At 39.3% G+C, this 15277-nt stretch overlaps 1 protein-coding gene across 3 annotated transcripts in view; it reads right to left on the minus strand.

Moving 5' to 3' along the window:
• Window positions 1-4297: 4297 nt before the first annotated feature.
• Window positions 4298-15277, minus strand: part of cdh8 (cadherin 8) — a 93537-nt gene continuing 82557 nt past the window's right edge. For 2 of the 3 annotated variants that reach the window (XM_044200744.1, XM_044200763.1), the window contains 5 exons: window positions 14391-14527; window positions 11730-11851; window positions 10823-10940; window positions 6662-6913; window positions 4298-6471 (listed from right to left, as the gene is read on the minus strand). In XM_044200744.1, the coding sequence (XP_044056679.1) occupies window positions 5978-6471; window positions 6662-6913; window positions 10823-10940; window positions 11730-11851; window positions 14391-14527 (1123 nt within the window). In that variant the 3' untranslated portion in view covers window positions 4298-5977. The remainder of the gene's footprint in view (window positions 6472-6661; window positions 6914-10822; window positions 10941-11729; window positions 11852-14390; window positions 14528-15277) is intronic. The other variant, XM_044200753.1, reaches the window with a different exon arrangement.

The raw sequence follows: 15277 nt of genomic DNA on the forward strand, positions 1-15277 counted from the left end.
AACACTGTTTGATGGAACTTAATTAAAAAGTTACAGTTAAGGTTATTCTGCCTGAATAAGTTCAATCATAATGAGGGAATAAATTCATATAATAAAGAAATGGGTTTATTTGTGAATTCTGTCGGGACTTTGTTTTGAGAGGTAAGGTAAGAAAACTATTTGTATAAGAGAAATTGCACAGGGCTTCTTTTTTTAATACAGTTATACTGTATGTGTTTGTAGAGGCTAATGAACTAGATTTAACTAATACAAAGCCTTTTTGATTAGTGCTGTGAATTAGATTACAGATTTATAATTAATTATAGCCATTTTTGAATTCTAGAACACCAGAGTTGGGTATGTTGTAATACATTTTCCAATAGGCAAAAGAAGGACCCCAGACCCCAAGGGGCCCCAAGGCCCCAGTATGATTGTATTTCTCTTGGTCAATGTTAATTTAATTAATGCAAGTTTGTTTGGGAATAGGCATCATGTATTCACAATTGAAACTAAAATAATAAGGGCCTTAAAGAGACAATTAACACAAATCACAAAACTGTATATTGTCCCACTCACCTCCAGTGGTAACTAGTCATGGAGATAGTTTGAACTTCATTTGCTGAGGCTTTCAGATTTTCACCATTGATATATTGAAAAATTGCACTGAAAATTAACTATTTAAGTATTACATTGGAAGTACTTAGTAGAAATGGAATATATTTTCAGCATGTTGATTATCTTCACCACAAGCATTCAGCAAACGTAACAACACTATTTCTCAGTTATAACTAAGTCAAATCGAAACATACAGACATCATACACACCTTGTTACAATCAGTGAAATTGACTCTTTGCAGTGATGTCAGGATCGCCGATGTCCATCAAGGATAGATGTTAGGAAATCATATAAAAAAGCCGCACCTTCATCAGATCTTGTGACAGATGACTTTCTCTTCTGTATCAGAGTAACCCAGGTGATTGGTGATAGTATGTGCAGTGCAAATGATGCAGGCGTACCAAAAATGTAATCAAATTCAGCTACGCTCTTCCTCAATAACCTCAAAAAAGTGCATGCTAATGGACCAAGGAAGTCAGATATTTAGTTAGCTTTTTGTTTTTTTCATAAATATTTCAAACAAACTATTTTCACTGCATGCACAAACTCCTTTTTTTTTAAATCATGCAATAGGCCCCATGAGCTATTATGGCCCGTTTTTTGTCAATAAAAATCTTAACACTATTATCAACTGTACTGTAGTTGATTAAACAGCTAACAGGGAGGTTGGTGAATTATCCTGAGTTACTGCCACATTTCTGGATCAGACTTGCTATTGCTTAATTTTGCAAATGTCATTTTTTAATGCTTTTATTAACAAATTAAATTCACTTTGGCCAATACTAAAAATGAAAAAAACTGGAACTGCTGGATACCACTGGAGGTAAGTGGGAAAACAAACAAACACTGCATTATTAACTAAACTTAGGGCTCTTACAGTACTTGTAGAAGGCCCATCTAGTCTTGCAACATTTATTACTTTGTTGATATTGTGCTTACATGGTGCATATTGCTAAATGAATTAGTGTTTAATCAAATTCCCACAAACTAATTGGAGCACAGCAAACCTGGGGCCGGTACATTTCCAGTACAGGAGGACTGGTTGGTTTCTGGAGCTTTAGGGAAAATATACTTAATATGTCATTTGTAGTCTTCTTGCTTGGGCACTTGAAGGGATCTGGATACATAGTAGGGGTCCACTTACAATTTTTTCCCTCGGGCCCCGTAAAGGGGTTAATCCAACCATGAAAACAATACAATGACAAATGTGAAAAGCAACCCATGATATCTATATGTCCAAATCCAGGACAGAAAACGACTTTCTTTATTTGTATGCAACAAAGTTTGTTTGTAATTGAGGGCATCTCTGCCAGACAACAGTAATTACAGTTTCTACACCACGAGAGCCGGAGCCACAGGCCTGCCTTATAAAATCTGGCACATATCAGCAGGGAACAACAAGTGCAAGGTTGTCACCTGAGGGACACTTTCATTACATGACAAAAGTGGGAAGATAATTTGATTTACTGTTTAGTTAGCAACCTCTGTCAGACCTGCAGCTATACTCAGTAGTGGGGGTGCATGAAGATTGACTACAAATGAGTCTGCTGACCTGCCGGGGTCGCACATTCTGGAAAACAATTTGTGCTATCATTTAGCGGAGATATCAGTTGGTAAAATGTGTTCCATGGCTGATTTTGACTAATGGATCAGGTGCATAAAGATAACAGCCTCCAGGTTTAACATCACTTCCAATCCCAGAGGGCAAAGGCATCTGAAACACCAACACCAGTTTGGCAAGTTTGGAAACGGTACATGCATGTTGCAATGTGGAATCAGATGATAAGACGTCTGATATTTCTGATTTCTATTTCTATTTTTGACATCAAATATATCTGATCTTTGTGACTAGTATCCATATTGTTTTCATTACAAGAACATTATCAAATAGAGCAGGTTCCTGTCTTAATTGTGTGTGTGTGTGTGTGTGTACTACAAGCTCTATATATAGGCATATGTGCAAGTGGATTTGTATGATTTTGTGCCTTTCAGTTCAGTGAGGCACAGCCGTTAATTGATACGATCAAAAGCTTTTGTTATTTATGAGAAACCTCAATATCAGATAAAGCTGAACAAAAGTCTAATCTTTCAACAAGATTAACAAAGAGGAGACAATGTTCAGAAAGATTTGAATTTAAAAAAAATAAATATAAAAAGGCTAGGAAACGGGAAATTGCATTATATCTAATCTCCTTTGCTCATAAAAAAATAAAATAAATAACGGGGACAGATGATTATTACTGTAACACACCACAATTTACATACCAGACTAATTAATATAATGAAGGCCTTTCTCGTGCAAAACTTTTATCTCCCTGGGTACATACTCTGTGAGATGGGAATAACAAATCAGGATTAATACACAGTGGTCTTCAATACTTATTTTTTTCCCTTTGATAAGACATTAATAATGATAGACAGTAGATTATGTTGTATTAATCTATTATACAGTATGTTAAAAGAATGTTTAGAATGATATATACTGTCTTGGATGGTCACAAACTAAGTGGCAAGAATACACGCCACATTTACAGTGCTTGTTGATTTTATCCCTGATTCTATTCATTGTGACCATACTTTAAAGGATTACTACATTAGACATGTTCAATCCAGCAAGTTTGAACAACACTGTCGGCTATATCCCTCTAAAAGTTGAATTGTTCCAACTTCATAATGTCAAACTGATAAAGCACATTGTTAAGACAGTATATTTTCTGAACAAGCAAAATGGCAACTTTTAGGGATGAAAGGTTGCCTTTAACATCAGAGACATTTTCAAGCCAAGGAAAAGCTGCTGGAAGGGGAAAATGATAAGCATTTGACATTTTTTTCTCCCTGTTGATGTGCTTTCCTATCTTGTTGCTGTTTCTGGGGTGCAGGTTCAGTCTAAAGCTGTAATAATAGAATGTTGAGTCAAGTGGGTTAAAAGTCCATTTTTGCTTTCCACAGCATCAGGAAAGACAGTGAAATAGACTTTTATAGCATTCAAGGAGTACAGGCACAGGATATGCTAGGTGACTAAGTAAAGAACAGTCAGGGAAATATAATGCTACAGGGCTGCTTTTGTCTTTATCACGCAGTTTGATGACGCAAAAGCCTGCCAGAAGCATTTTTAGAGATTCAACACAGCCGTCCTGTTGTTTTGAGGATGGGTCCAGTTGTGCTTCCTGCTTTTTTCTGTTGTTGGATGTTATTCTGTGTTGTTCTGCTTTTACTTTTCTATAAGAAGAAACAGACCACCAAAGATATACCCAGAAATTCATTGCAGGGTACACTAAAAAGGTACTCCGGCAATTTACTGTAGAATTGTACTTTCATGAAGAGGGAAGGGAATCACAAAACAAAAAAACAAAAGAGAATGGTCAAAATCAAAGATGAAGAGGCCGAGGTATCTGAGCATGGGTCATGCAACCAATAGTATATTTTGTTGGTCCCTCTCTGTCCGGTCTTTCAAACTCTACGCTTCAAGTTTGTAAATGTGTAGCCTCCAAGCACAGATAACCCTGATGACATCCCTATGACGTCATCTGAATTACTTTCTCAGACTATAGAAAGCTCCCTCCAGAGCCACAGAAGACATCATGCAGGCTGAGTAGAACTCCTCATAACGAGTAAACTGACTCTTGTGTAAAATAGGTGACGTGCCCCTTTGACAGTGTTAATATTCTATATCTGCATAAGAAAACCACACCAATTCAGCAATATTTATAAAAATATATTTCACAAGGTAGGAAACAATACAGGGTATCTTAGATTACAGTACAGGGAGTAAATAATTGAACATACACATTTATAAGCATTAAAGCACAGTAGAAAATATGATCTGCATGTAGGACTATTCCATATATATTGTTTAGTCTACCGAGAACTGCCATAATACTGTATCAGTACAAACTGAGTATGCACGCAGCTGTAGTGCCACTGAAATTCTCATTATGTGCAAGAGCTAACGTGCAGAGACAAAACCTACCACCTCATTGAAAGCTAATGACATTAGCAGTAACTCTATGTACAATACAAGTCTTTTTTATTGATATCATACAGTGTAAGCACAATATGCAATATGCACATGGTCTGGATTTGTGTCTTCATTTTTCTTGGGCTACTGCAATCTGTGTTTCCTAAATGATATTTGATGTTTGGAGGGACATACTCAGGTATCAATTGGACTATTGTGCTCAGACGCTCACTGGCTGTACCTCAGAATATATTATGAGATATATTTTACACAGAATTAACATGTGTCAGAAAGGTCCCATTCCTGTAGTCCCAATTAATTAGATCATCTATATTGTTAAAGTAACTTAGAGCTCTTGTTTGCCTGCTTACATCTAGTCTATATCATCTGCAATATATCAACTGCAATAAATTCATCATATGGTTTGGCTGTTATGAAATAGTGTTCAAGTGGTTGAAAAAACAGCTGAATGTGAAATAATCTAAACACACTCACTTCAAATTGTCAGCACAGAAAAAATGATTTAGGAACAGAAATACAAAAACTCATAGAACAATAATGAAGAATCAACACGTCTCTTGTCAAAAAACAGTAGATTACAATTGTATTTAATGTTGCTTCTGTAAAAAGAAGGCCTCAAGAGTTTCTACATTTCTCTTTTTTGTCTTCACTTCAGTCTTTTATAGGCTAGTAACACTTGCGACCCACACCTGTAGCGTTTAAATACAAAGAGTTGTATAAAGCAAGCCTTTCAGGGCTTTAGATAGTTTATAAATGTGGCCACCAGAGAAGATATCAAATGATAACAAATTCACCTTAAAGCCAATACTGGGTTGTCTGTTTGCTTTTTTCAAATCATACATACATTCATCATTGTAATGTAGACCATATATTGCTTTTTCATTGTTCATTTTGTTTCAGATCACCAATCAGCTGGGTGGCTTAGGGAGACATGAAACAAGAGTCCCTCTGCAGCTTCTGAGGTCCAGCTTGCTGTCCATGGAGCATGGAGTATGGTGTCCGCTCAAGCTTCAGAAAACCCAACGATATTCATTAGTCCCTTGCATCGGGCATCTACCAGCAATCCCAGGGTTTTTCTGCTACTGGCAGTCACAGCAAATGACTAACACCCAAAATACTGCTAGACACTCCACAACGGAATCTAAGTTACACTCCACAAGAATCATAGATCTCCTAATAAAGACATTGTTTGGCTCAACAATTACAATGCGCTTGACGTAGTGGATGACGACTGCTATACCTCACTCTAAGAAGAATACAAAAAGGTGGCCTCTCTTGTTATTAACAGTTTTTTTTCTTTTTAAACACCTGCTTCTAAAAGCCAGCAAACCCCCTAGTGTTTAATACACAAGTATGTGGACAGAAAAAAAACTGGAAAGGTCTTTTTTCTAACAAACCAAAGGTCAGGTCTCGCGGTCGCTCTCACCCACAGAGTAGAGCTCCCCAAGTCTTCTGAAGCGTGGGCCCCACTCTTTGAGATAGTCATAGTTCTGGTCCGAGTCTGACGACGCCGTCTCCAGTGAGCTGAGGGACCCGGCAATGGATCCCCGGCCTTCGTATCCATAGATCTGGATGGAGTCGTAAGGCGGTGCTGTGGGATCATTGTCTGCCTCATGGAGCCGTACGTTGATGAATTCGTCCACGTCCACGCCGTTTGGGCCAGAGTGCTGGCCCGCCCGGGGCATAAACTGCAGGTCAGGCTTGATGTCTTTGCGTGGCAGGTAACCATTGATGCCATCAGGGTTCTGCAGTGTTGCGATGTCGAAAGCCTCCGTGTCCTCCTCGCCGCCTCCTTCATCATCGTAACGGATAATATTCTCCCTCACATCTTCGTCATCCTTTATAATCAGAGGCTCATTCTTGTGTCTCCTCAGGGTCACAAATAGTACTACTATTACTGTCAGAAAGAAAGATGGAAAGAAGGGAAGAAAGAAAGAAGAAGTCTAGGTCAAGCTTTGACATGTGGATTTCTGTAAGTACAAGCAGATTCAGATTCACCTTGTTCAGATTATTATTATTATTAGTTTTCATCTACATCTGTTAAACAACTTGTAATAATGTCACAATGCAAAAAAGAAACGCCTCACCTAACAGCAGTATAATGCATGCCAGGATGGCAATGAGAGCTCCCATACTAAGGCCTATAGGTAACACATAGGCCTCCACATTGCAGGACTGGACAATGCCATCTTTACTGCACCCACAGACTCGGATGGTCAAGGTGTTGGTGCTGCTCATTGGTGGATTCCCATTGTCGGTCACAATGATTGGCAGGAAGTACATCTCCTGTTTCTGTCGTCGGAAGGTATCATGCTTGGCTAGAACGCTGATTGAATTGTCTGTCAGAGAGAGGTAAAGCCAGAGATGAATTTTTGTGTGGATGTGTGAAAAATCCATTATTATTCATGGTGGCAACAGACTGAAGTTCTATTATTAAATTGTGTGAAGATCAGTGCAGCATGAGGGTAAACTAATTCCACATCAATCGTCACAAGGTTATTTCTAGCACTCTCGCATTCCAATGTTGTAGATGGATTTCAGCCACCTTACTTTTTCTCGACAGTCCAATTTGGGAATTCTTAAGGAAGGCAAGCCCGAGTTTGCTGTCCCCCTTTGAAAGCTGAGGAAATGAAGGGACCATGGCAGGCGACACTGACTTAGAAGATGGCACATGTCGACCCAGAAAGGTGCCAGCTGCTCTTTGATGACACTTCTGTGAAGCTGTCTGCTCATTAGCTGGCTCTCCTTACCCTGCTCACATTATCAAACACTTGCATTCCCATAAGAATCTACTCCTGCTGATCTTATGGAAAATGTACAAGATTTCTGATAGTCTAACCTTTGCCTCTCTGCTTGAGGGTGCACTAAAGAGAGGGGGAAAAAAGATCTGGTGATATGCGCTATAGAGAGATGGGCCATGTTGAAACATTCGTGTTGACAGAGCAAACTTAATCAAAAGATGGAATGCTTCATGATAGAATTATTTGCTTTGCACAATCTGTAATTGATGTGAACATATGTTCAGATTTATTTTCTTACGAGTGCTGCCACAAAGTGGTACGCTGTGCTTTGTGAGCACCAACATGTCCTATTTCATTTGGATCATTCAGCAGTGCATAGTGAGTATGCAAGTATCTAATATACTATAGTAAACCATCAGGGCTTGTCCTCGTATACAGGTCATTTTAATTTTCTTGGCAACTATTGATGGTAAAAATAGAATTAAACATTTCCTGCCCGTCAGCCCATCCACAGAAAAAAAGTCTGCTACTCAAAGAGAAAGACAGCTGTGCAGATAACCTTCAAACACATTTAACTCACTGGAGTTACAAGAATTCTGTTTTTATTATCTTTTAGGGCACATTAAAGTGTTTCATCTACCGACTGATGGATTCTGATGAAAAATGGTGTACATTGAAATACTAATAGTCACTATAACAAAAACAAAACCTCGTTTGAATTCATTATTTTTTGCTATAAATAACTTAATATGGGAGGTTCCAAATGGCAGCAGTGACAGCAGAAGTGACACTAACAGTCTGAAAACTTTCTGAACCTCTGAAGTCTCTTAAGATTATATGAGCAGCTACACCGAGCACATTCATGAATGCCAAACCAGCAGGAGTTCAATGCCTTATAGTAACATAATACCAAAGGATTGGGAGAAGCAAAAGAGGCAATGTTGGTATATCCAATTTTGTCTAGAGAGAAATACTTACTATTGTTAAGGTGACAGTTTGTATCACTCCTGTCCTTCTGGTGGAGGAACTTTTCCACCACTTACCCCATTAAGTGTATCTGATTTCTTCACACTACATGCTGATTGTATGGATTGTATGTTAGTATGTGCAGTGTTATTGTGCAAAAACATTTCATATGTAAATAGTGCAGTATTGCATGTGTATGCAACACAGACATAAAATAATTGGTCCCTACTTATATATAATACATTCAACCTGATAAAGAGTATACACTAATATAGTATTCAGAGCGTAGCTATTAGTCCAACTCAAATCATAAAAGGCATCCTTTTCATAGTCAGAAATTTTTAGACATACACCAGAACTCCTCCAAGCCTCTGAGTGGATGGGCCAGGTGATTGACGAGTGGTCCGGCAGGGGCACTAACAGAATATAAGCAAACCTACACTAGAAAATGTAGCTAACAAGCTAAGAGCATTGTTGTGTTGGCAGTGGAAAAGCACTACAACAATTAATATCTAAACTGACGGATGCTGACATTTTGCAAGTAGGTTTTTACGCTGTTCGGTGCACTATAGCTAACTAGCTAATTAGCCTGCAAAATCAGCAAGTATTAGCAAGCACTTTTCCCTAGGTGGCTGTTTGTCTGGTAGCTTGTTCAGCAAGCTGAAGCGCAAGACACAAGACACGTCTCCATGATTGTAGGAGGAAAAGGAGTTAGCTACAAAGCTACAGCTTTTGTATCTGTGGCTCTTTTTGAGCTGTTGACTGGCTATCAGTCATTGTTGCTGTCAACCAATAATTGAACAATGATGGGTACTGGTTCATCCTAATGTCATAAGTAAAAAATATTGAAAACAATTGCTTGATTAGCTATATGAAGAAAAAAATATCTATCAAAAGTTTGCTAACGTTAGCCTCCACAAGGTACTGGTCATACTAGACCAAGTTAGGCTGTTGCTGCAAAACCCCTGAGTGTATTGAATTGAGCAAGGGTAAGGCATTTTATTGCTAATGAGTTGAACTTCAAATTTGTAAGAGGAGGATTGTGTAATTTCTTAACATAATTAAAAAGTTATGCATAGAGTCTGAAAAGAGTTTCTATCAGCAGAATTTCATTTTTGGCAGTGTGGTGAATGTATGTTGTCTCAATTACTGAGAATGGGACTCTCTGCTCTGTTGCAATCCCGCCTCCTGAACACAGAGTGCTTGATATCTTGTATACAGCTGGTCAGAACCTTAGCCATTTTCCACAGTGTGGACAACCCCTAACCTCTTCACTGTTCCATCCCTACAATTAGACTCATCATCGCAAACAAAAGCAGCACACAGAGGCTCACAGGAGCCTGACGCTCTTTACTGAAGTGTCTCCCACAGCTGCCAATTCAGATAGAAATAGTCACTGAAGTGCTGGGGGATATGGTGCAATGGGCTTCTTCTTCTCTGTTCGTATTAGCAATACCACAGACAAGTGGTTGGTGCGGTTTGTAATATATAGAGCTCAGCCACAACACATATTTACTTTGGTTTCAGGCAAGTGAGAAAAAAAGCAGGTCTTTTTGTTGTAAGGACTAACACAGAGCTGCGCTTATTGTGGTGAAACATTTCTAGTGGGGGTTTTATCTGTTACATCATCTTAAGAAACTATTAAATCTCTTCTTAACAAAAGGGCAGGGTTCAGGAACCTGCATGTTTTATACACTTGAGTATTTTGCAACAAGTCTGTGCCTGTTAAACAGCCCTTCATTTTTGACTTCTAATTTTCTGACAGGATTTTTGCACATATGTGAGAGGAAAAATAAGATTTTTCTTTCCTTTAGGTATTGTTTAATGTGTCAAAAAAGGTATGAATATAGTTAGCTGAGGCTATATTTCCTTTGCCTGTGATTATTACACTGGCATCTCATGTTCCTGCCTGTTAATGTACCTCTTTCAAAAGTAAAAGGTATTTATTTTTGTCAAAAGATGGCTAGTCCATTTGATGACCTGATTTTTATGGACTCTTTCCTCCGTCAGAAAGAGGTTGCAGTAAGTTACCCTGCAGCCTCTGTGTTGAAACAGAAGGCCAGTACCATATGAAGATTTTTTGCCCCAAGCTGAAAACATTACACAATGTCATCATGAACACAGAATGTTCAGAGCCACTTATGGAGGGGAAGCAGGAGAAGAGGAATGGAATAAAGACAGAGAAAAACAGCAAATAAACCAATCAGAGTATTTAGCAAATTAATTTAGTACCATCTGCCATGCGGCAACAGCTCCTAAGAAGTCACCCTACATTGAGCTGCAAGACTACCAGGAAAAGCCATTTGGATCCCATTCATTTAGTTTCTCTCAAAATGCACTGGGGAGTAAAAAGAAGCTGGTGTCCAGACAATTTCACATCTGCTAATTGTGAGCTACACTGATCCACCAGATTTCATCTCGAGTACGGCTAACATGCCGCGGGTTAGAGATTAGACTGGAAAGCCATTGGAGAAATTTACAGAAACTTCAGTCATTCTGCCACAAAAGAGTTACTTCTCTGTGATTTCTTTTGTTACTCACCTTGGTTGTTTTTGATGGTAAAATTGGGGTTGTTGAGCATCTCTGGGACTAGACGATAGTCAAAGTAGTGGCCCTGGATTGGGTCGTCTTTGTCCACAGCACTGACAGTCTGGATCACCTGTGTTGAAAACAGAGAGACAAGAAAATATACAGAGGAGGGCTCAAAGCCATTAGAGGAGGCAGCCTATTCATTACTCTGTTTTTGCCACCGCAGATTGCCTCAGTCTAATACTGGCTGGCTCACACCTGATGAAATATAGGCCCTATTCATTCCTGGAGTTTGAGATTATTATCAATGAGGTCCTGTCTAGTCTGGCACACTTTCTGGCTTCTGGCTCTATCTGTTAATCTGTCATCATAGGTCTTATCGTGCTGTATGTCTTTATGATTGATTGGAAATTAGAATTCAGGCCCTGCAGGACAGTTTCCCTTTTTTCAGTTTCCCCTTTTTTTTCTCCTCCTTTCAATAAAGCTCCCCATTGTATGTACGCAGGTCCCCTGAATGAGGTCGATTGATGAGTAGGAGAATGCTAAGTACTTGTCCAGAATTTTTGGCTGGGAGAAGCATTGTGCCATCTGGAGGAGGACATGAAAGACAGTCTTGAATTATGATCCACTCTGATCAATCCTGACTGCTCTCATTTCCCCTTTGCTCCGCTCACACTGTGTCAAGGGAGGACTGTTGCAGGGAAAAAGGATCGTACTCCCACCTCTGTAGTTTCCCAGTGAAATAAATAGGCTATAATTCACTGTGGCCAATCATTACAGGGGAGGAGAGAGAGAGAGAGAGAGAGAGAGAGAGAGAGAGAGAGAGAGAGAGAGAGAGAGAGAGAGAGAGAGAGAGAGAGAGAGAGAGAGAGAGAAAGATAGATCACTGGTTTGATGAATGAGCCACTTCTTTCCTTACCTGTCCAGGTTTTCCATTTTCACACAGAAAGGCCTCGTATTCAGCGGCAAATTCAGGGGCATTGTCATTAATGTCCATAACTCTGATGGCCACAATTGCCCTCGATATCTGACTGTGGTTTCCTAATATACAGTGTGAAATAAGGACAGATAGATAAATAGGTAGAGAGAGAGAGAGAGTAAGGAAATCAAAAAGGGGAGGGACAAGAGAATATAAATAAGAAAAGACAATGAGCAAAAACTGAAAAAAAAACAAGGTTACAATGAAATCCCAGGTAAATTCTGTGACCTAGTTTTAATTTCCTTGATTTTCCGTCTTTATTTCTCCCTTCATTTCCTGAGCTGATGGGAGGACAGATGATAAGCCACATCAATCTACATTTCAGCTGGTATCAGCGATGCAAAACAGGATTCTAGGCAACAGAAAAGAAAAAAATATCCCATTCAACGTGCTTTTGAAAATCCCCTGTACACTGTAATGTTTAAAACATGAGGGTTAAAACATGCATATTAATGAGTCACTGGTGACTGAAGTCTAAAAAGACAATAAAAAGCAGTTTAATTAGATTAGGTTTTGATTGGAATTATTCATCACCGGTAATTGACAGTCCCTTTCGAGAGTCCCCACAAACGGTTGTATTTATTAATCAGTAGTGCAAATGCCAACTTTTAAAGCAATTATCTTTTAATGTGGGCCCAAGAGGGCAGTGTCACTGTGGCCAATGACACTGGTGTGTTTTTATTTTATTTATTTATTTGGGGCCATGCAATTTGCCTATTCTTCACCTTATAAGAAGAATGATTCCATGTGAAGGACGGCAAGTGCATTGTCTTGACATTTTGGACATAAATAAAGATTTCCTGAGCAGTGAGGTTGTCTCTTGTGGTAGCCAATAGCAAGTGAAGAGATTTTTTTAAATTCTTTTTATCAAAGAGGTTTTTAAATCATATTCATCAGGATATTGTAAACTGTTGAAATGTAACTTGCTTGAAGTCATGGCAAATCGAATTTGTCTTCATTTTCCGAGATTCTCTTGAGCCAATTCCTTTAAAGACACCATCATGTTTATTTATGATATGGCTGCGTTTTATTGCTTATGAATTAAACTCATTTGTAAGAGGAAGAATGTGGTATGTCTTCTTAACTGAGACATAGTCTCACTTTAACTATGACTATATTTACATTTATTTAAATGAAAATGTCATAGCATTATATATATATATATATATATATATATATATATATATATATATATATATATATATATATATGCTTTTTTCCATATTTAAATTTATTTTTAATAAAACCTAAACATAGAGCAGTGGACAGGATGCCCCAGAAATTCAAGGCCACCAGACGGGCAAGGAGATGAGTTGAAAAAGAGGTAAGCAGTGAGCAGAGTGGAAATTGACAGTTTGATAGACAGTGATAGATGGATTAGAGCAGAGGGATAGAGGGAGACAGAGCCCACACCCCTACAAAAGTGACTTTCCCCCAGCAGCAGACAGGGAATAGAATCTGATTAGTCAGATGTCAACCGGTGCGAGGCGGCAGAACGCGCCTCCGTTTGGGTGGCAAATGGCATCGGGATAGAACTGGGAACACATCTATTCCTCTTCACGCCAGAGAAGACACCAGCTTCCCCTCCCCATCCGTGAAGAATAGCAAAACTGCCATATTTATTTTGGCAAATTCCTATTAGGTGTTTTCAGAGATGCCACTATCTCGAGCCACAGTTACTTTGCCAAGAGGCATGAAAACGCACTTTAAATATATGGGTGCAAGAAATGACAAGGCAACCAGCTTATCAAATGAGACACATTCAATTCCTCCAACGGGCTCCTACGATGGTGGGATTTGTCTGTGCTGCACGGCCAGAACATTATGACAGCATTTGGGCTTTCATTTATTCTGACAATTATTGTGCGTTTCCTTTGATTAAGGAAAGAAAGGGACAGATAGAGGATGAGACAGAGAGAGAAGGAGAGAGAGATAGAGTGGAAGAGGACAGGGAAAAAAAGTTACAAGCTGTGTAAATTTCTATTCCAATAGCTTTAAGGGGTACATTAAGCTTTATCACAACATACAGCCCCCCTGAAACAATCTGTATGCAAATAAAGCCTTACATATGGTTTGAGCTGTTTGCAGCTCTGCCGGCAAGATTTTCTACATAGTCAGTGAGTTTTGCGGTTCGCAGATGTTCTTTAATCTGTAATGGATGCTGGCGTTGGAGCAATCCACTCTGGAGCATGTCTTTAAAACTGTTTATTTGATACGTCTTAATGTTCTTGCACTTCCACAAATTGACTACTGAGCTGTTTAATTCAATCAAAACTCAGCAAATCAACGTATTTAATGCCTCTGTGGATTCAAATGCTAATTGTTTGTGCCATACTCTCCGAGCGATTAAAGCACTGGTTTACAAAGCGCTATACTGTTGATCAGAGGATTGTGTGTAGCAGGTCAGTGATTCCTTTGACTGAAACCATGAGGTCGCTCCGAAGAAGAAGATTTTGTACGTGTCTTCCTGCAGTTCTCAGTTTATAAAACTCGCATGCTAATGAATGTCGAATAGTATGTTGATTTTGAAAATAGGACATTACAATTCATGAGGAATAATGTTCATGGCAGGGGAGAACAGAGTCAGGAGAGGTTACTTACTGACTTCTGTGGCGGTTACTGTGATGTTGTGCCACATGTCCGTCTCCCGGTCCAGTGGTTTGGCGAGTGTGATCTTCCCATCGTCCACGTTGATGTTGAACTGCCTCTCCAGGTCTGTGTGCCGATCGATGAAGTACCTGCAAAGACAATCGATCATCAGAAATTTGAGCCAAAACTCTTTAGCGACCCACCACTGCAGCATCTTTTGCAATCCGTCGGACATTGTGACAAACGGGGCCTTATCCATCAAGAGAAACCTGTAGATGAATGCACATTATAAATAGTAAGAAATCAATAATTATCTGAGGAATAATTACAGCCTTTACATGAGCAGCAGGGGGCATTAAAGCCTAACACGGTCTGAGAAGCCCTCCTCCCAATCACAGCTACGCCTCCCTCCTGCAAAAAGGACCATTAGTACATGTTATGTCAGGGTAAGAGATGGGGTGTTGTTAACCCTGTTTGGGATCTGTCAACACTCAATGGCTCCCAAAGGCTTTGCATTAATGAGTTAGGACAGCATTGTGTCACACATGAGCTCTAACAACAGAGGGGGGGTGGGAGGGGATAATGGATGTAATGGAGATGAACCAATGACCGGGCCTGTTATGTGTGACCTTGTCTGAACTTAGGCAAAATGATTTTGTTTTGTTTTCAAACCACTAGCCACTTTTAGGTCCTTGTCAATAAAGCAGCACACGATTAATCAAACACTGTTTCACATGATACATTTGTAAAACGTTCCTTTTTCCTGGTTCTACTTCTCTGTGACCCTGCCTGTGACACACTGACTTTTTGAGACTTGTACAGTCTTCAAAATACAGTGGCAAGAGATAAAACTCCCCAGAAAAAACTCCAGCAGCGGGTGTGAAATTGGAATGCACATA

This window comes from Siniperca chuatsi, linkage group LG1 (genome assembly GCF_020085105.1).
Source record: "Siniperca chuatsi isolate FFG_IHB_CAS linkage group LG1, ASM2008510v1, whole genome shotgun sequence".
Taxonomy (NCBI): Eukaryota; Metazoa; Chordata; class Actinopteri; order Centrarchiformes; family Sinipercidae; genus Siniperca; species Siniperca chuatsi.